The sequence below is a fragment of the Chiloscyllium punctatum genome, chromosome 10 (assembly GCF_047496795.1).
Source record: "Chiloscyllium punctatum isolate Juve2018m chromosome 10, sChiPun1.3, whole genome shotgun sequence".
In the NCBI taxonomy this organism is placed as follows: domain Eukaryota; kingdom Metazoa; phylum Chordata; class Chondrichthyes; order Orectolobiformes; family Hemiscylliidae; genus Chiloscyllium; species Chiloscyllium punctatum.
This window is the reverse complement of record NC_092748.1, coordinates 73,927,973-73,948,605: the sequence shown is the minus strand read 5'-3', so window position 1 is coordinate 73,948,605 and position 20,633 is coordinate 73,927,973. Positions and strand designations below refer to the sequence as shown.

Below are 20,633 nucleotides of genomic sequence, written 5' to 3'. Positions count from 1 at the left end.
CAATTTTAAAAAAAATGCCAGCATATAAGCAAAGGAACAGCAGAATTGGTTTGATATCACTGGTACAATTCTTTTTAAAAAAACGCAATTTATAAAATTGAAGCTGTCTGTAATCATTGTTATTAGGAAGCAAATCAGACAGCAAATTCTGGAAATGCAATTAATTTGCCATCTGAGCTAATCTGCTTCTCCAAAAGTTATGTTGTAACACAGCTTCAATGAAAGTATTGAAATATGTGAAATGCTCTGATATTGAGGTACTTAACTCACTAGCTACTCATTTAACATGCCAGAAATGTTAAGATTTGTACACTCAGCAGTCAATTGGTGAACAAAAATAACTGTTAAACATCACTCTCCCCTGGATCTTTAATTTTACAAGCATGCATTCGCTTCTTTCTGCGATTCATTGTAATTAAATTAAAAATAGTAAATAATTTCATTACTTCATAGAATCAAATAATTATAGAAACCTACATTTCTAGGTTTTAAATACCCACTTGCAATCAAAATAACTTTATGCAGCTTTTCTAAAAAATACAAACACAAAATATAGCACCCACTGGGCATTTTGTTTGTTTTTCTTTTAAAAGAGTGAAAAACAAGGACAGCTCTAATATACATTTCAGAATATATGTGTACTGATGAGTTTACAGCATTCTACAAAGATACCAAACCACTTTACAATCCGCTTTCGGTCAGTTCTACATTCATCCATTCAATTCCAGCCTTTGAATTTGAATCTAATTTAGTTTACATCACAAAAATATGCATTCAAACTCAAAATCACAATACAGCCACACCTTACTTTGAACACTGAAAACTGATTTCTTGAAATGCTTAATAAATTATTATTTATTGAAACATTAAAATCTGTGCTCTCAGCTTTTTTTAACTAGTCAGTTTGATAGAGGAGACAACTATGATATCATAATGTAAAGATATTCAAACTCTCTCTTTTGTATGTACAAATACATACAGTTTGTTATGTATACGAATGCCAATGTGTCAGCTTGATTTGAACACTACATTATTCAAACTGTCTTTAATTTACCATTTAGAAGATGGTAAATGTTTGAATCCTGTAGCAAATTCACAGCACAGTTTTAATGTTGGACAAGGTTAATGTTCTTAATATTTATGTACACACAATATAACTATTAAATCACTCAATTATCTGTTGTCCAATCCACACTTAAAACACTTATTTTCACACCACTTACAATAACTCAATATGTCAAGAAATTCAAATGCATTACAATTTATTTATCTTCATAAAACTATAATCTGACATACTTCAGTAGAATGATATCCAGTACTTTCTGTAGACCAAGTAAGATAATGCATTCAAGGTATCCAGAGCATCCTTCTTAAAGAAAGGCAGCATTACCCTTGTATAAAGAATCAAACAATTATGGATATTATGCAGGTTTAACAAATTACACTGCACTGGATGAGTTGACCAGACTGAGTTTTACAATCCTGAACTAAATTGAACTTTGTATCAATTTTCTCTGATCCACACATCACTTATATGAATGCATTTAAATAAAATACTTAGCTACTAAAATGTAAATTTAAGTCGAAAATCTTGGCAGTTGCACATTCCTCTTCAGCAAGTAACATAATTATATAAGCAATAAATGTATAATAAATATCACTTCTAGCAATAACACTGTTTATCCCATGACACATATATCAATACACGATTAATTATTTTTAAATGAACTAAAACATACACCTAACTTTTTTGATTTACTTAAAATGTACAGTCCAATAACAAACAAGACCATTTCAATTAATTACTATATATGATAGTAATTGCAGTCAGTAACTGTTAGGTTAAATTATTCAGCATTTATATTTGTGACAGTGGGTGCCATTATAAGCAGTTTAAGTTCCTTCTCTGCTGTAAAAACATTTTAACTGCCTTAGTGAATCAACACAGATTTTTGATTCGAGGTTGAGTGGCAACAAAAAGCATTTGTAAATCATTCATGTACTTATGTACATTTAGCATCGAAGATGTTTTTTGCTTGACATCTCATTCCAAATCCTCTGCATTTCTTCAGGAGATATCTGGTGCACTGTAATTAGTCTACGATACCTGCACAAACTGTATGAAACCTTCCAATGATTGAAACCACTATTCTGAAAGGGATGAATGCCAAGTTTCCGCAGGCAGAGTCCAACATAGACATCCTCAAGATGCAGCATTCTAGTATGAAGAGATGTTTTATAAATAGCTTCAGCCACATCTGTAGAAAAGACATATCCTGTGCCTGAACAGAATGGTGGGTAATTGTTGTCAGGGTATAAATCTCTAGGCATATACCACTTGCTGCGAATGTCCCTTATTGGTCCCCCATTAATAACATAGCCAGTAAAGTATCTTCTCCGTGGCTTTGTGTTTGGTTTGAGTAATTTGTATATCAAATTGTCCATATTGACAAAAATATCACTGTCAGTTTTCATTACATACTTTGCTGTTGAACAAAAGTTGGCTATCCATTTCAGACCCATTAAAGTTTTCAGAGTAAGGTTATGGTAGGAATCTAGAAAGTCCTCTACAATAATGTCATGAAATATTTGGCTCTCCTGTTCAACCATCTCATTCAAAACATTGTCTGTGTTCTTTCCAAGCAGAAATAAAGTGACCAGTTGTACTCCTTTGAAGTTGTTTTCATCTCCCCATGTTTCCCTTATGGCCTGCCGTGCATCAAACTCTTTGTGTGTTGTGCTTACAAGAATCACTAAAAAAGGGCTAAGTTGCTTACATTTGTTAGGTTCATTAATAAGATAATTGAAATTATGTGGATTCAGGGAACGAGTTCGAATATTAGTAAAGCTGAAATTTTTTCTCTCAACTGCAATACGGGAAAATGAGCTGCGCCCAACATAAGATGATGAAGGACGAGTTGCACTCAAGTACCAAAGAGCACTTGCCCAGCAAACAACTGTTAAAATATATAAACATGAGACCTTCGAAGCCATTCTGATGATGTTTTTATATTATATCACACATAAGACAAAATTGATGCAGAATCAAACGGTCAATTTTTGAAGTTTATGCCATTATATACATCATGAAAATTCAAGAAGTCTGTAAAAGCAGAAAGCTTTGCAGATTTTCTATGGTTCACAGCTTCTTCATGGCTAACTGGTGTCGTTTCTCAGGTATCTTGAAAAGAAGTGAAATTATTTCATTAATGTACAGTTCAACATTACAACATGACCACCTGAAGACTAATGGCACTTCTTCATAAATTCCATAACTTAGTTAAATAATGTAAATCTTGCTGAAACATGCGACAAGGTGATTAAAATAATGTAAGATAGTATCAAACCATTGGGTTGAAGGTAGTACTGTGAAAAGCAAACTCATACATAGTGTAAGACAACCAGCCTTCCCTGCACCAAAGCAAAGAATGTACCCTCCATCAGAAAGTGCCATACAAGATGCAAACATGTAATAAAGGTTTTCATCCTATTATGAATATTATGCACTATAAATCATGGGAAGTGCGCTCTCTTGGGCACAATTGTTCACAATGGAATATGGAGAAACTTTTCAGATTAATTTCCAATATAACTTTTTACTGGACTCTCCCACAAGGTTATCATAACCCTGGATGGCTAGAGATTTGCATGTGGTGTGATGCACATTACCTATCTTTAATTTTTTTTAGATTACTTACAGTGTGGAAACAGGCCCTTCGGCCCAACAAGTCCACACCGCCCCGCCGAAGCGTAACCCACCCATACCCCTACATCCATATCTACCCCTTACCTAACACTACGGGAAATTTAGCATGGCCAATTCACCTGACCTGCACATCTTTGGACTGTGGGAGGAAACCGGAGCACCCGGAGGAAACCCACGCAGACACGGGGAGAACGTGCAAACTCCACACAGTCAGTCGCCTGAGGCGGGAATTGAACCCGGGTCTCTGGCGCTGTGAGGCAGCAGTGCTAACCACTGTGCCACCGTGCCAAAGTAATTCTTTAGCATAAACAGAAATTTGTGTTTTCTTACATGTTTTTATTGAAGTATGAACTACATGATAAATATGATACCTGTGATATGTTAAAAAGCGGTGACAATTCATGAGTGATCATTTTACTAGTGAATAGAGTCAAAATGTATACAAATCTGTTCTAAAAGTTATCTTACTCACTAATTGTACGGAGAATATGAAGCCTGTAACAAATTAGCAAGTTGCACAATACAATGGCCTTTCATGATTTCAGGACATATGAAATGGTTGCTAAACAACATAACATTTTGGAGCTCTAGTCACTACTGACTATAGTGAGTAAAGTCAGAAGTCACACGACATCAGGTTATAGACCAACAGGTTTATTTGAAATCACAAGCTTTCAGTGTGCTGCTCCTTCATCAGGTGAAGTGACAAAGGAGCAGCACTCCGAAAGCTTGTGATTTCAAATAAACTTGTCGGTCTATAAACTGGTGTTGTGCAACTTCTGACTTTGCCTGCCCCAATCCAACAACTTCCACAGCATAGTGAAGTGTAGAAGCCAGCTCGAAAGCAAAAAGGGCTGAATCTTATTTTTTTTTAAGAAGACAATCAGTTTTGTTGAATTTTATATAGGTTTTACATCATGAAGTGTGCAAGATCTCTTGGCATATATGACCAAATACACTTCATTCCAGACTTACCCCACCTCAATGATTTTCCTCTCACCCAATTGTAGCCCCATTCTACCTCATGCCATACTTGAAACAAGTTACCATTGCTGGGATATCTCAACGTTAGCCTGCAGCGGTGGCATTGTTAAAAGGATGATTGTGCAGCCAATCAAACATTGTCAGGCTGGATCTGCGCTGCAAGGTTTGTGACATTCACCTCAGACATGGCAGACACTGGAAAATTGGTGGCTTACTTTGCAGAATTGGACCCAGAGGTATCAGTGGATGGAGAGATGCAGATGCGGGACATTCTCTTGCCCAGGAGCCATGCCAGCCTGGTCTGAGATTGCCATTTGGTTCAGTGCCGTCTCACTCATCAGGAGGAATGCATATCACTGCAGGGAAAAATGTCAATGACCTAGAAATATCGAAACTGGGAGCAGGAGTAAGCCATTAAACATGATCATGGCTGATCAGCCATCTCAGCACACTATGCTCACATTCTTTGCTTACTCTTCGATCTCTTTAGCCCTAATAACTATATCTAACTCCTTCGTGAAAACATTCAATGTTTGGGCCTCAAGTGCATTATGTTGCAGAGAATTCCACTGGCTCACTATTCTCTGGTGAAGAAATGTCTCTTCATCTCAGTTCTGAATGGCACACCTTGTATCCTTGATCCTTGATCCGTGACCCCTGATCCTTCCTGCATTTACCCTAACCAGTCATGTTAGAACAGTATGGGGTTTTATGAGATCTGCCTTCCTTCTTCTAAACTCCAGTCCATAAAGTCCTTACTGACTCACTCTCTGTTCATATGTCAGTCCTGATATCCTAGGAATGTCTGAAAAACTCTTGCTGCACTCCATCCATAGCCAGAATGTTCTTCCTCAGATAAGGAGACCAAAACTGCACACATTACTCCACCTGTGGTCACATCAGTGCCCTGTAAGTTTGTCAATTAATTTCACCATTCCATCAGCTAGGTGCCACCATCACTCAGATACTTCACACTCGCTCTGTCTTTCTACTGCACCCTCTTCTCAACAAGAATCATGCTATACCATGCTCGCTATTTCCTGCAAGATCTATCCTGTCTTACGATCATCCAATACAAACACTGCATGTCCTCTGCAATGCCTACCTATCTGCACCAAAACTAAAAGCTGTACTTCTCAATTTCATCCCCTTAATATCTGACTCCCTCCCATTGCAGGAAGAAAACAGTCCACAATATGACAGAATCAAGCAGCGTTGTGAGCTACCCAATATTCAGCTTCTCACCCCTTATGTGGAGAACAGTCCGATTCTGATTCCTATGAGCAGGTGACTGATCACGTCCAGACCCCTGAACTGGAAATAAATGTTGCCCTTGTCTTACTGTAACATGACTCCCTGGCTGAAGGCTATTTCCCTTGACTTGACTGAGGACAGTTGACAAACATGACAAACTTTCTGGCTTCATGTCTGCATTAAATGGCAGGTCAAGACAGCAGCACTGTGAGTCTGACACCGCTGGCCGAGCGCCAGAGCACAAAAAGGCATGGCATGGTGAAGCAAGGCAGAGATGTTGTCAGCATCCAGGTAGGCTCAAAGTGAGTGATTGCTCAGAGAGCAAGTGAACAGACCAGAGGTGCAACTTGGTCCAGTCCGTGAGCTGGATATGTGTTCCTGAAAGCACAGTGTCCTGGCTGCAACATTTCAATGACAGTTGATGTTGCACTCCAAGTTGCATTATTGGAATCCAGAAGCATACAGTAATTAGTTCAGAAATATACCCTGAGTTTTATATGCTGGCATATATCATTTGCCGCATCTGTGGATGTGGGTACCTCACATGTTGATGCCTAGTGTTCAACATAGAGGTCTTTTGGAGCAAGCTGTAGGCTGAAGTTCTTTTGGATTGCTCTAACTTGCATATCAAGAATTCACAGCATCTAGTTCTTGCTCAGTTGGGTGCTAGGATAGGAAACTGCATATTAACAAGATGAGAAGTGCAGATAAAACACAATTAACATCAGATGATTTCCTTAATAGGCAATTTGAGATTGCCTAGCAAGAATCTTGCCTCAGTGCTTGGGACTTCGTGCAAAGATGTAGCAAGTTGATCCCAACATTGAGACATGCCTCATGTGATTCTGCCACATTTCTGGTGATAACCCTCATTGTTCAGACCCTTGTAAGATTTCACCCTTGGATCCCCTAAGTAACAACATTATAAATGACGAAATGTTCTATTTTTGAAAGTGATACCTGGGAGTTAAATAATTGCCGGGACACTGGAAGAAGCGGTCTGTTCTTTTTTAACTACTGGAGCTGATCGTTTATATTTACCTGTGTAGGCAGATGGAGCCTTTACCTAATGGCCCATTTAAAAGTTCCAGCCCCAACATAATGCACAAAAATAAATTACTTTTCCTTAACATAGTTCTTTTCATTTTAGCAAATTAATATTTATCTTCTGTCCATACATATTTCATTACAGATCTTTTAATACTTATTCATCCAAAATCCATTTTTCTTCTTTTAGGATTCCAGTTTATTTGTCTTGAACGTTGTTAATAGACTTTTAAATGATAAACTGGCATTATTGAATTTTAGAATAGATTTCTTCCTTATTTTGTGAATTGTGTAATCCATTCAGAACAGTTATTTAGACAAACTCCTTTTCTTCATCTATTTTTAAGCACTTGTTCAGTTTTTAATCCAGAGGTGATACATTGACTGCTAGGAAGTTCCTGCTATTGCAGAATTACACTTCTACAGTGTGAACTGTGAACATCACTTTCGTAGTGATATTTTACCTTTCTTAAATAAACTGTTAAACGTTGACATCATTATGTCACTAATTCTTTAATTGCCGATTTCCATTTTTAAACCTGGTATTCAGATGAAGTATCTATTCACCAGAGTGAAATGTCCCTCATATGATGACTCATTTTCCTTTGCGTCCATAAATCAATTTGGTAGTGGATATAAAATGATTGTGAGTAAATGGAGACTATTATATTGCTCTAAATAGTTGGTCTGTTGCTGTCCAGACTAGCCTTTCTACATTAGTGTTGCTTCCTTGACAACTTGCTTTGCTCTCCTCCTCTGCTAAAAGCATCAACTACTTGCTGAAATATTGTTACTCCACAGAATCTTTCCTAAATTATGACAATTGCTGCATAGCTTAAAAACTGAAGTAGTTGATTAATGTAGTTGATTAAGGGGATATCGTGCCAGAACTTAATTTTGTCCATGCAAGTTTGTTCCAAAAGTCATAACATATCAGCCTGCACGATGCCCCACAATTACAAACATTTAATTTTCTCTTTTTTCTCCTCCCTGAGGAAGCTCACCGATTACTGAAGGAAACAACATAAGGTGAGGGGAGGCGTTAGAGCATCTGGTGGCTGCTCCATCACCCTCTGTTGCAAGTTTGCCAATCAAAACCATCAAAGCCAAGATCTTAGTGCTGTGGTGGAAGCTCACACTTAGGCCATGAAACCTACATTTGATGTCAATTAAGTCCAGCTCACCAATATGCAGTCAAACTGTTGGCATTACTGTTGGGGATTTCAGTGGCTTTAGGGGGCATACTGGTTCTGAAACAGCTTGTTAGGATTGTGGAGGGGTCTGTCAGTTACACTGTGGAGGAAGAACCCCTTTCCTCTCTAGTTATGAGCTAAAGCATTAAAATAGGATTGAATCATGCATGATAAGGGGACCGTGACTGCTGCCAGGATAGCAGACTTTCAGCTGGATCAAGGTCTTGGCATGGTAGAACACCAAGTACAGATTTGTTGAATAAGAACTGCAAAGAAGCACTTTGTGTCACCCTGCACCACTGGGTTCCTTTGTATCCGGGCAAAGTCACATGTTTCTTCATCCTGCTTCCACTAATGAACGAGAATATTATGAAATCCTGTTATGTGTTTTGCAATCTGATTCGTTGTGAAGGTACACAATTGGGGTGCCTTTTTCATACAGGCCACTGTAGATAGCATTGTGCTGTTTGACAAGTACATATGTAATAAATGATGAGCATTAATGTTCACTGCTGTGAACAATAGTGAATTATAGGATCAGGTTTCTGTCAGTTTATTAGCTTTTTTTGAGCTTAAAATCAAAATCTGCTGTATTATTAAACATGGTTGTGAGAGCATGGAATGCGTTGCCAGCAGCAGTTGTGGAGGCAGGGTCATTGGGGACATTTAAGAGACTCCTCGACATACATATGGTCACAGAAATTTGAGGGTGCATACATGAGGATCAGTGGTCGGCACAACATCGTGGGCTGTAGGGCCTGTTTCTGTGCTGTACTGTTCTATGTTCTAATTATTTCTGTTGATAATTGTTTCATCTGAATCAATGACACTAAGCAGAAATTTAGCCTTAGCGAGTTTTGAGAAGATTTGTAGCTCAGGTTGAGGTTTTGGATGTAGGTTTGCTCACTGAGCTGAAAGGTTCATTTCCAGACATTTCGTTACCTTACTAGGTAACATCTTCAGTGGACCTCAGGCGAAGCAATGAAGATGTTATCTAGTAAGGTAACGAAACGTCTGGAAATGAATCTTTCAGCTCAGCGAGCAAACCTACTTCCAGAAATTTAGCCTGTAAAGAGTAGCGGAGGGCTGAATAAAGGCAAGCTGTTTAATTAACAAACAAATGGTAACATGTTGGAGAGTTAACTTGATCATGCATACTCCAACTTGGTCTTTGATCAATATGCAGGAAACCCTCATGGAGATGGTGGATCCATTATTTGAATTTGCTAGAAGTTTTATCAGTGAGAGCTTAATTTCAGCTTTAACAGCCTGCACATGGGTTTCTCAAGCTGTGAGAAACTCTTTGAAATTAACAAGGTGAGAGCACAGCAGGGAGTGTTCTCTGTGAAAATGACTGTCTGGAAAAGCCCTCATGTACTGACACCACAGCTATAACTAACACTACATTTTTTACAAGATGAGAGCCTTTTATTCACAGGACTTATACGGAGGGAGATTTTGGAAGTCACTACTTTTTTCTCATTATGGCATTAGTGGCAAGGCAGCAGCTATTACCCATCTCAGATGTGGTTGAACTGACTTGCTAGGCCATTTCTAAGGGCAATTAAGAGGCAAGCACACTGCTGTGGTCTGTAGTCACAAGTAGGCCAAACTGGGCAAGGATGACAGATGTCTTTCCCTAAGGGACATTACTGAATCAGTGAACATTTCCAACAATCAATGTCAGTTTCATGATCTCCATTACTGAGATGAGCTTTCAATTCCTGATTTATTCATATAATTTAAATTTTCACAGCTGCCAAATGTGAGTCTGCACCTCTGCTATCTTTGATTTTACCCAGCGAAATCTGCATATCCCTATTGTGAGCCTTCACTACATCATGGGAGCAGCTGACGCAGCTGTACCAGATTCCTCTGATGAGAAACAAAAGGAACAGTACCAATAAGATTAAGCAAAGCAGCTGTCTTCTTTTCAGCTGCATGCGGTTCAAGAGAACAGAGGAGATTTGTATATATAGGCAAAAATGTGTGAAGCCCCCAAGTTCAGGACAGTTAATTGTGGGACAGTTAATTGTGGAGGAGACCAAAAGTCAGTTTCCTGATGGGCATAATGAATCTGTAGCAGTACATTGATTGCAGATTGAAACAGAATCAAACTCCTTAATGGCAAGTGATGGGAATGTTTTATTAATACATTTGCATGTCATGCACGTTTATTAAATGGTAACTTCACCAAAGCAGTAAAGGAGGGTCATTGAATACTTTCCAGAAAGGTAGATAACTTCTTGATCAACAAGGGAGTCAATGGTTTTTATTATGGATAGGCAAGAATGTGGAATTGAGGCCACAATTAGCTCAGCTATGATCTTCATGAATGGGATAGCAGGCTTCATGATCCAAATGGCCTACTTCTGTTCCTAATTTGCATGTCCATATATTCTGGTGCCTTCATAATGCACCTCTCAAATTCCCCACACATTTTTACACATGGTACAGAATCAGACAAGTGACTGCAGGGAAAACAACCTGCTCTTTGAGATATGGTTGCTCCCACCTGTGGATAATCCTATCACTGTCACAAAACACAGATACAGCTAGAGTCACATGAGCACATAATACATAACAAGCAAGCTATTTGGTTATACAAGATGCAGTTCCCATGCACTGACATAGAGATGTTCTCTCCAAAATGGGCTTTGGGGAGGGAATCTGCAATTGGATCAGACTGCTCTACACCAACATTGTCAGTGCAGTCTCAACCAATGGGTGGGAATCAGATAGCTTCCCAGTCAGATCTGGAGTCAGGCAGGGCTGCCCTCTCTCGCCTGCCTTGTTTGTGTGCTGCATAGAGCCATTTGCCAAGTCCATCAGGAAGGATGTGAGCCCGAGAGGGGTGACTATTCCTGGCAGCGGGGCCTGTAGGTTAAGGCCTCCCTGTACATGGATGACGTCGCCGTTTTCTGCTCGGATCCACTGTCCATGTGCAGACTCATGTGCATATGTGACAAGTTCGAACGGGCCTCGAGGGCCAAGGTAAACCGAGGCAAGAGCGAGGCCATGCTCTTCGGGAACTGGGCCGACCAATCCTCGATCCCCTTCACCGTCAGGACCGACCACCTGAAGGTGCTGGGTATTTGGTTCGGGGAGGGGGGGCTGGGGTGTGCGCCACGTCTTGGGAGGAGCGTATCAGCAAAGTGAGGCAGAAACTGGGCAGATGGAAGCTACGGTCGCTCTCCATCGTGGGAAAAAACCTGGTCATTAGGTGTGAGGCACTGTCATTGCTGTTATACGTGGCACAGGTCTGGCCTATTCCCAGAACCTGTACCGCTGCAGCCACCCGGGCCATCTTCCAGTTTATATGAAGGTCAAAGATGGACCGGGTCCGAAGGGACTCGCTGTACAAAGATCTGGGCAACGGGGGAGAAAATACACCCAAGGCCACCCTCACCCTGATGGCCATCTTTGTGTGTGGCTGCATCAAGCTGTGCGTGGATCCCCGGTATGCAAACATCAAGTGTCAGTACGTACTGAGGTTCTACCTGTCCCTGGTGTTGCGAAGGATGGGCCTGGCCTCACTACCATGGAATGCTCCTAGTAGTTGGACCGGTCCGTATCACCTGTCCTTCATAGAGAAATTTATGAAGAAAAACACCTTTGATCACAAGTCCATCAGGAAGTGGTCAGCACGTAGTGTCCTTGAGACCCTTCGGAAAAAGGAGAGGGCGGATCCTATCGAGCGGTTCCCTGAGCAGACTGTCAAAGTTATTTGGCAGAATGCCTCATCGCCAGAACTTTCCAACAAGCACCAAGACATGGCTTGGCTGGTGGTGAGAAGGGCTCTGCCTGTGAGATCCTTTATGCACGCCCGGACTCTCAGCCGCACCGCACGCTGCCCTCGAAGCGGCTGTGGGGGGGGGGAAACGAGACTGTCACACACCTCCTTTTGGAATGTGCCTACGCAGAAGAAGTCTGGAGAGGAATGCAGTGGTGTTGTCGAGGTTCGTCCCGAGCAACGCCGTGACGCGGGACTCCGTGCTCTACGGCCTGTTCCCCGGGACGCACACCGAGACAAACATCAACTGTGCCTGGAGGATCATCAACTCGGCGAAGGACGCTCTCTGGGCGGTCCGAAACCTGTTGATCTTCCAGCTGAAGGAGTTGACCCTGACTGAGTGTTGCAGACTGGCACATTCCAAGGTCCAGGACGATGTGTTGAGGGACGTGCTGAAGCTTGGGGCAGCTGCCGCCAAGGCGCGGTGGGGAAAGACCACCGTGTAACATCTGCCTGCCTAAAGAAGAACAGGGGGCCCACGCAGTCATTTGGGCCCTGCTGGCGGCTCAGCTAAAAATGTAATCGTACAGACCTGTAAATAGGAATGGTTACTCTGTTTCGGTATGCAAACAAATGGAATGTTTCATATGTATGGCATGTCCAGTTGTACAGATCATTAAAGTATTTTATGAATAAAGTATATTTTTGAAATAAAAAAAAGACATATCTCAGGGCCAAGGTCAACCGAGGCAAGTGCGAGGCCATGCTCTTCGGGAACTGGGCCGACTAAACCTTCAGCCCTTTCACCGTCAGGACTGACCACCTGAAGGTGCTGGGTATTTGGTTCGGAGGGGCTGGGGCATGCACCAAGTATTGGGAGGTGCGTATCAAGAAGGTGAGGCAGAAAATGGGCAGATGGAAGCTACGAGCGCACTCCATCGCGGGTAAAAACCTGGTCATCAGGTGTGAGGCACTGTCAGTGTTGTTATATGTTATAAAGGAAGTCTGGCCTATTCCCAGGACCTATGCAATCGCAGTCACCAGGGCCATCTTCCTTTTAATATGGAAATCAAAGATGGCCATGGTCCGAAGGGACTCGATGTACAAAGCTCTGGGCCACGGGGGGAAAAAACACACCAAATGCCACCCTGATGGCTGTCTTTGTGTGTGGCTGCATCAAGATGTGCATGGATCCCCGGATGCAAACACAAAGTGTCACTACGTACTGAGGTTGCGAAGGATGGGCCTCGCCTCGCTACCATGGAACGCTCCTAGTAGTTGGACCGGTCCATATCACCTGTCCTTCGTAGAGAAATTTATGAAGAAAAACACCTTTGACCAACACTCCATCAGGAAGTGGTCAGCACATAGTGTCCTTGAGACCCTTCGGGAAAAGGAGAGGGCAGACCCTATTGAACGGTTCCCTGAGCAGACTGTCAAAGTTATTTGGCAGAATGTCTCATCGCCAGAACTTTCCAACAAGCACCAAGACATGGCTTGGCTGGTGGTGAGAAGGGCTCTGCCTGTGAGATCCTTTATGCACACCCGGACTCTCAGCCGCACCGCACGCTGCCCTCGAAGCGGCTGTGGAGGGGACGAGACTGTCACACATCTCCTTCTGGAATGTGCCTAAGCAAAAGAAATCTAGAGAAGAACGGAGTGGTGTTTGTCGAGGTTTGTCCTTAGCAGTTCCGTGGCGCGGGACTCCGTGCTCTACGGTCTCTTCCCCGGGACGCACACCTTGATGAACATAAACTGCGCTTGGAGGATCATCAACTCGGTGAAAAATGCTCTTTGGTCTGCCCGAAACCTGTTGATCTTCCAGCTGAAGGAGCTGACCCCGACTGAGTGTTACGGACTGGCACATTCCAAGGTCCAGGACCACGTGCTGAGGGATGCGCTGAAGCTTGGGGCAGCGGCCGCCATGGCGCGGTGAGGAAAGACCACCGTGTAACATCTGCCTGCCAAAGAACAGGGGGCCCAGGCAGTAAATGGGTTCCGCAGACGCCTCTGCTAAACATTTGGATATATGATTGGTAAACGTACAGACCTGTATATACAAATGATAAATTCTGATCTCTGTATGCAAAGAAATGGAATGTTTATGAATGTATGGCATGACCAATTATACAGATCATCAAAATATTTTATGAATAAAGAAAAATTTTGAAATTTGAAAAAAAACTGAGTCCATCTGCTGAATGTATCAGTATGACAGTGCAGGAAAGTAGTTGCATGCCAAACCTTGCAACGTCTAGTTCTGCAGAGAGGACTGGAGCCACAGAAGGAGGAAGTCAACTGCTGTCCTGAATCCTGAGAAAAGGTTGAGAAGCAGTCTTACGTGGGCACTGTGCCTGCAGGTTTTATCTAGCTGCTTGAGACTTACCTAGGTGTGGTTCAGACATCCAGAATGTGCCAAGTTGCGTGGCATAATGCTGAACCTCCTGCTCACCAACCTTGTCACACCCACTCACCAACACATTTGAACATTCAAGAATTCCTCCATCTATTCATTCAGTTTTCTCATTTTCTACTCAATCCACTCATTCTTATCAAGATTACTATCCATTTTGCAGCCAGAGGCAACAATAAAGCTGAGTGGTTTTGGAGACGTGCATTTAAGCCTTCATGAAACTGTTTCCACAAAAATGGATGGCATGTGGCACAGTGGTTAGCACTGCTACCTCACAGCGCCAGAGACCTGGGTTCAATTCCTGTCTTGGGCAACTGTCTGTGTGGAGTTTGCACATTCTCCCAGTGTCTGCGTGGGTTTCCTCCGGGTGCTCTGGTTTCCTCCCACAGCCCAAAGATGTGCAGATTAGGTGCTAAATTGCCCGTAGTGTTAGGTGTAGGAGAATGGGTCTGGGCGGGTTGCTCTTCGGAGGGTTGGTGTGGACTTGTTGGGCCAAAGGGCCTGTTTCCACATTGTAGGTAATCTAATCAAAAATGATCAGAGCACAGCCCAGTGACACCACAGCACTTTTCTAATTCATCACCAGGACAGCACAGTGCCTTTAGAAAGGCTGACAGAATTTTGCATACTCCAGAAGGCTACAACACAAAGAGACTTGTGGGTATTTGTGCATGAAACACAGAAAGCTAACACACAGGTGCAGCAGGCAATCAGGAAAGCGAATGTCAGTCCTTATTTCAAGGGCGGTTGGAGTATAAGTGTAGGGAAGTCTTCATGCAACTGTACAAGTTGCTGATGAGATCACATCTGGAGTGCTATGTATAGTTCTGATCCCCTTATTTAAGGAAGGGTATCATTTCTTTGCAGACAGTTCAGAGGAGGTTGACTAGGATGAACCTTTCATATGGAGGAATTGGCTAATGAGCAACGATTAAACAGGTTGGGACTCAAGAAGCACCTGGATGAATAGGAAGGGATTAGGGGACTATGGATCCTGTAAGTGAAGACAGTTTTAATACGGAAGGGCAAAATGGACGGCCAAAGGGCCTGTTTGTGTGCCAGACAAAGGGTCATATAGACTCAAAAAGTCAGCTCTTTTCTCTCTTTACGGATGCTGCCAGAGATTTTCCAGCATTTTCTCTTTTGGTGGCATGTGAATGACAAGGCTTGGAGTGTGGGTGTGGATAAAGGACACAAAAGAAGATATTCAGTCCTTAAAATTATTGAATTTGATATTGAGTCCATATTGATGGCCTTCTATTTATAGGTGTAGATTCAGATTGGTTGGATTATCTGGAAATGAGCTGCTAATCTCTTAAGTAAAATAAGCAGTCACAAAAAGCCAGTCCTTTAATTTGATGCCAGACTCAGTGCCAGTTAAACTCTCATCACCAATTAGTTGTGGGTCAGTTACATTGATGAAGTAAAGGTCAGTATTATTTGGTGTTTCAAATGTATATATTTGAAATGTGCAATCATTAGGAACAGCACAGCTGGGTTTACTATAACAAAGACAGACAGGACAATATTCAAACCTTCCATTATAATGAGTGGAATGTTTGCAAGCTGCAGAATAATACTATCTGTAATAACAAACTATCAGCATTCTATGGAATACAGACAAGCACATAAGGTTGCCATAGAAACTGGCACAAATCTTCTCATTTTTGCAGTGAAGTTGACGTGACCAGAACCAATTATGTTTCATAGAATGATGCAGCATAGAGGAGTCTCACTCTCTAACTCTTTCCCCAAAGCCCAGCAAATTTCCGATTTCATGTATTTACTCAATTCTGCGTTAAAAGTTACCGTTGGGTCGGTTTTCACTGCCTCAAAGAATGCATTCCAGGCACAACAATTTGCTGTATAAAAAACATACCAGATATTGCCATTTAGATTAGACTCCCTACAGCGTGGAAACAGGCCCTTCGGCCCAACCAGTCCACACCGACCCTCCGAAGAGTAACCCACCCAGACCCATTTCCCTCTGACTAATACACCTAACACTATGGGCAATTTAGCATGGCCAATTCACCTGTGGGACGAAACCGGAGCACCTGGAGGAAACCCACGCAGACGTGGGAAGCATGCACAAACTCCACACAGACAGGCGCTAGAGGCTGGAATCGAACCTGGGACCATGGTGCTGTGAGGCAGCAGTGCTAACCACTGAGCCATCATGCCGCCCTAATGGAAATGCTTAAATGATTTACAATAAAGTAGATGGTTTGGGGGTAGATGTAAACGACTTAGATCTAAATTCTATAACAGAAGCATGGGGCCAGTGGTTCAAATAAACTAGTGCATTGGGATATGAATCACATGGTCGCAGACATCATGTCAGGATTCTGATGCCTTTGCCCTCCTGATTTCTCTCTTAGGTATACTCCTACTGTCTTTACACTCTTCTAAGGATTCACTCGATCTATCATGTCTATACCTGACATATGCTTCCTTCTTTTCCTTAACAAAACCCTCAACTTTGTAGTCATCCAGCATTCCCTATACCTACCAGCCTTTCTTTTCACCCTAACAGGAATATATGTTCTCTGAACTCTCGTTATCTCACTTCTGAAGGATTCACATTTTCCAGCAGTGGATATTTGTATCATCGATAGTCACAGGTGAGGTGCTGGAAGACTGGAGGTTGGCTAACCTGGTGCCCTGTTTCAGAAAGGTGGTAAGGACAAGCCAGGGAACTATAGACCAGTGAGCCTGATATTGGTGGTGGGCAAGTTGTTGGAGGGAATCCTGAGGGACAGGATGTACATGCATTTGGAAAGGCAAGGACTGATTAGGGATAGTCAACATGGCTTTGTGCGTGGGAAATCATGACTCACAAACTTGACTGAGTTTTTTGAGGAAGTAACAAAGAGGATTGATGAGGGCAGAGCAGTAGACGTGACCTATATGGACTTCAGTAAGGTGTCCGACAAGGTACCCATGTGAGATTAGTTAGCAAGCTTAGATCTCATGGAATACAGGGAGAACTAGCCATTTGGAAAGACAACTGGCCTGAAGGTAGAAGACAGAGGGTGGTGCTGGAGGCTTGCTTTTCAAACTGGAGGCCTGTGACCAGTGGAGTGCCAAAGGAATCGGTGCTGGGTCCACTATTTTTCATAATTTATACAAAAGATTTGGATGAGATCATAAGAAGTATAGTTAGTTAAATTGCACATGATACCAAAATTGGAGTTGTAGTGGACAGTGAAGAAGGTGACCTCGGATTACAACAGGATCCTGATCAAAAGGGCCAATGGGCTAAGAAGTGACAGATGGGGAGTTTAATTTAGATAAATGCGAGGTGCTGCATTTTGGGAAAGCAAATCTTAGCAGGACGTATACAGTTAATGGTAAGGTCCTAGGGAATGTTGCTGACTAAGAGACCTTGGAGTGTAGGTTTATAGCTCCTTGAAAGGGGAGTCACAGGTGGATAGGATAGTGAAGATGGAGTATGGTATGCTTTCCTTTATTGGTCAGAGTATTGAGTACAGGAGTTGGGAGATCATGTTGCGGCTGTACAGGACACTGGTTAGGCCCCCGTTAGAATACTGCATGTAATTCTAGTCTTCTTCGTATCGAGCAGCACAGTGGCTCAGTGGTTTGCACTGCTGCTTCACAGTGCCAGGGACCTGGGTTCAATTCCCACCTCGACCAACTGTCTATATGGAATTTGCACATTCTCTGTATGTCTGCGTTGGTTTCCTCTGGGTACTTCAGTTTCCTTCCACAGTCCAAAGATGTGCAGTTTAGCTAAATTGCCTGTAATGTTAGGTGCATTAGTCAGGGGTGAATGTAAGGGAATGGGTCTGGGTGGGTTGCTCTTCGGAGGGCTAGTGTGGACTTGTTGGGTTGAAGGGAATCTAAGGGAATCCCCACACTGTAGGGAATCTAATCTAATCAATTCTGGTCTCCTTTCTATCAGAAAGATGTTGTGATACTCGAAAGGTTTCAGAAAATAATTTACAAGGATGTTGCTAGGGTTGGAGGATTTGAGCTATAGGGACAGGTTAAATAGGTTAGGGCTGTTTTTCCTGGAGCGTCAGAGGCTGAGGAGTGACCTTATAGAGGTTTATAAAGTCATGAGGGGCATGGACAGGGTAAATAGACAAAGTCTTTTTCCTAGGGTGGGGAGTCCAAAACTAGTGGGCATAGGTTTAGGATGAGAGGGGAAAGATATAAAAGAGACCTAAGAGGCAACCTTTTCTCGCAGAGGGTGGTACATGTATGGAATGAGCTGCCATAGGAAGTGGTGGAGGCTGGTACAGTTGCAACATTTAAAAGGCATTTGGATGGGTATATGAATAGGAAGTGTTTGGAGGGATATGGACCGGGTGCTGGCAGGTGGGACTAGATTAGGTTGAGATATCTGGGAAGCATGGACGAGTTGGACTGAAGGGTTTCTTTCCATGCTGTACATCTCTATGACTCTGACTCCGACTCTGTGTTGTATCTTTAATTTTCATTCCAACCCAATGCTGCTGGTCTTCTGAAGAGCTGCTTGCTGTTTTTGCCAGGATAGAGGCAGCACACATTGAGGAGAAAGTGAGGACTGCAGATGCTGGAGATCAGAGCTGAAAATGTGTTGCTGGAAAAGCGCAGCAGGTCAGGCAGCATCCAAGGAGCAGGAGAATCGACGTTTCGGGCATGAGCCCTTCTTCAGGAATGAGGAAAGTGTGTCCAGCAGGCTAAGATAAAAGGTAGGGAGGAGGGACTTGGGGGAGGGGCGTTGGAAATGCGATAGGTGGAAGGAGGTCAAGGTGAGGGTGATAGGCCGGAGTGGGGGTGGGGGTGGAGAGGTCAGGAAGAAGACTGCAGGTTAGGAAGGCGGTGCTGAGTTTGAGAGAATTGACTGAGACAAGGTGGGGGGGGGAGGGGAAATGAGGAAACTGGAGAAATCTGAGTTCATCCCTTGTGGTTGAAGGGTTCCTAGGCGGAAGATGAGGCGCTCTTCCTCCAAACGTCGTGTTGCTATGGTCTGGCGATGGAGGATTCCAAGGACCTTGGTGGAATGGGAGGGGGCGTTGAAGTGTTGAGCCACGGGGTGGTTGGGTTGGTTGGTCCGGGTGTCCCAGAGGTGGTCTCTGAAACGTTCCGCAAGTAGGCGGCCTGTCTCCCCAATATAGAGGAGGCCACATCGGGTGCAGCAGATGCAGTAAGTGATGTGTGTGGAGGTGCAGGTGAATTTGTGGTGGATATGGAAGGATTCCTTGGGGCCTTGGAGGAAAGTAAGGGGGGAGGTGTGGGCGCAAGTTTTGCATTTCTTGCGGTTGCAGGGGAAGGTGCCGGGAGTGGAGGTTGGGTTGGTGGGGGGGGTGTGGACCTGATGAGGGAGTCACAGAGGGAGTGGTCTTTGTGGAATGCTGATAGGGGAGGGGAGGGAAATATATCCCTGGTGGTGGGGTCCGTTTGGAGGTGGCGGAAATGACGACGGATGATACGCTGTATATGGAGGTTGGTGGGGTGGTAGGTGAGGACCAGTGGGGTTCTGTCCTGGTGGCGATTGGAGGTGTGGGGCTCAAGGGCGGAGGAGCGGGAAGTAGAGGAGATGCAGTGGAAGGCATCGTCGATCACGTCTGGGGGAAATTGCGGTCTTTGAAGAAGGAGGCCATCTGGGTTGTATGGTATTAGAACTGGTCCACCACATCTCCTCTACTTCCCGCTCCTCCACCCTTGAGCCCCACCCCTCCAATCGCCACCAGGACAGAACCCCACTGGTCCTCACCTACCACCCCACCAACCTCCTTATACAGCGTATCATCCGTCGTCATTTCCTCCACCTCCAAACGGACCCCACCACCAGGGATATATTTCCCTCCCCTCCCCTATCAGCGTTCTGAAAAGACCATTCCCTCTTGCCTGAAATGTCGATTCTCCTCCTGGGATGCTGCCTGACCTGCTGTGCTTTTCCAGCACCCCGCCCTCGACTTAGAAAAAATATGGGCAGAGTGCAGGGGAGTGGGGTTATCATAGATGGACATTTTGGTTGACATGGACCAGTTTGGGTCAAAGGGGCCTGTCCCGATGATGCAGGACTATGACTCTAAAAGCTGACCAGTGATGGTCAACATCCAAAAGTGAATGAACTGCATTGGTTACAATCTCCATTATGCTGAAATATGTCAATCAGGTTACTCTTTAGACCACGATCTCAATGAAATTATTTTCAATAAATTCATGGATAGCAAGGACATTGTTCACAAGTGAATAATCTGGAGGAAAATGTTTAGATGAATGATAAAAGTTAATCCACTGGTCAAGTTCATTGTATCAGCAGAGTAGCGTTGGGATAGACCAGAGGGG

General features: G+C 43.3%; 1 protein-coding gene across 3 annotated transcripts in view; it reads right to left on the bottom strand.

Annotated features, from left to right (window-relative positions):
- Positions 1 to 619: 619 nt before the first annotated feature.
- Positions 620 to 20,633, bottom strand: part of b3galt1b (UDP-Gal:betaGlcNAc beta 1,3-galactosyltransferase, polypeptide 1b) — a 151,935-nt gene continuing 131,921 nt past the window's right edge. For 2 of the 3 annotated variants that reach the window (XM_072579517.1, XM_072579518.1), the window contains one exon: positions 620 to 3,181. In XM_072579517.1, the coding sequence (XP_072435618.1) occupies positions 2,014 to 2,994 (981 nt within the window). In that variant the 5' untranslated portion in view covers positions 2,995 to 3,181 and the 3' untranslated portion in view covers positions 620 to 2,013. Of the gene's footprint in view, positions 3,182 to 4,905; positions 5,047 to 20,633 lie in introns of all 3 variants that reach the window. The other variant, XM_072579519.1, reaches the window with a different exon arrangement.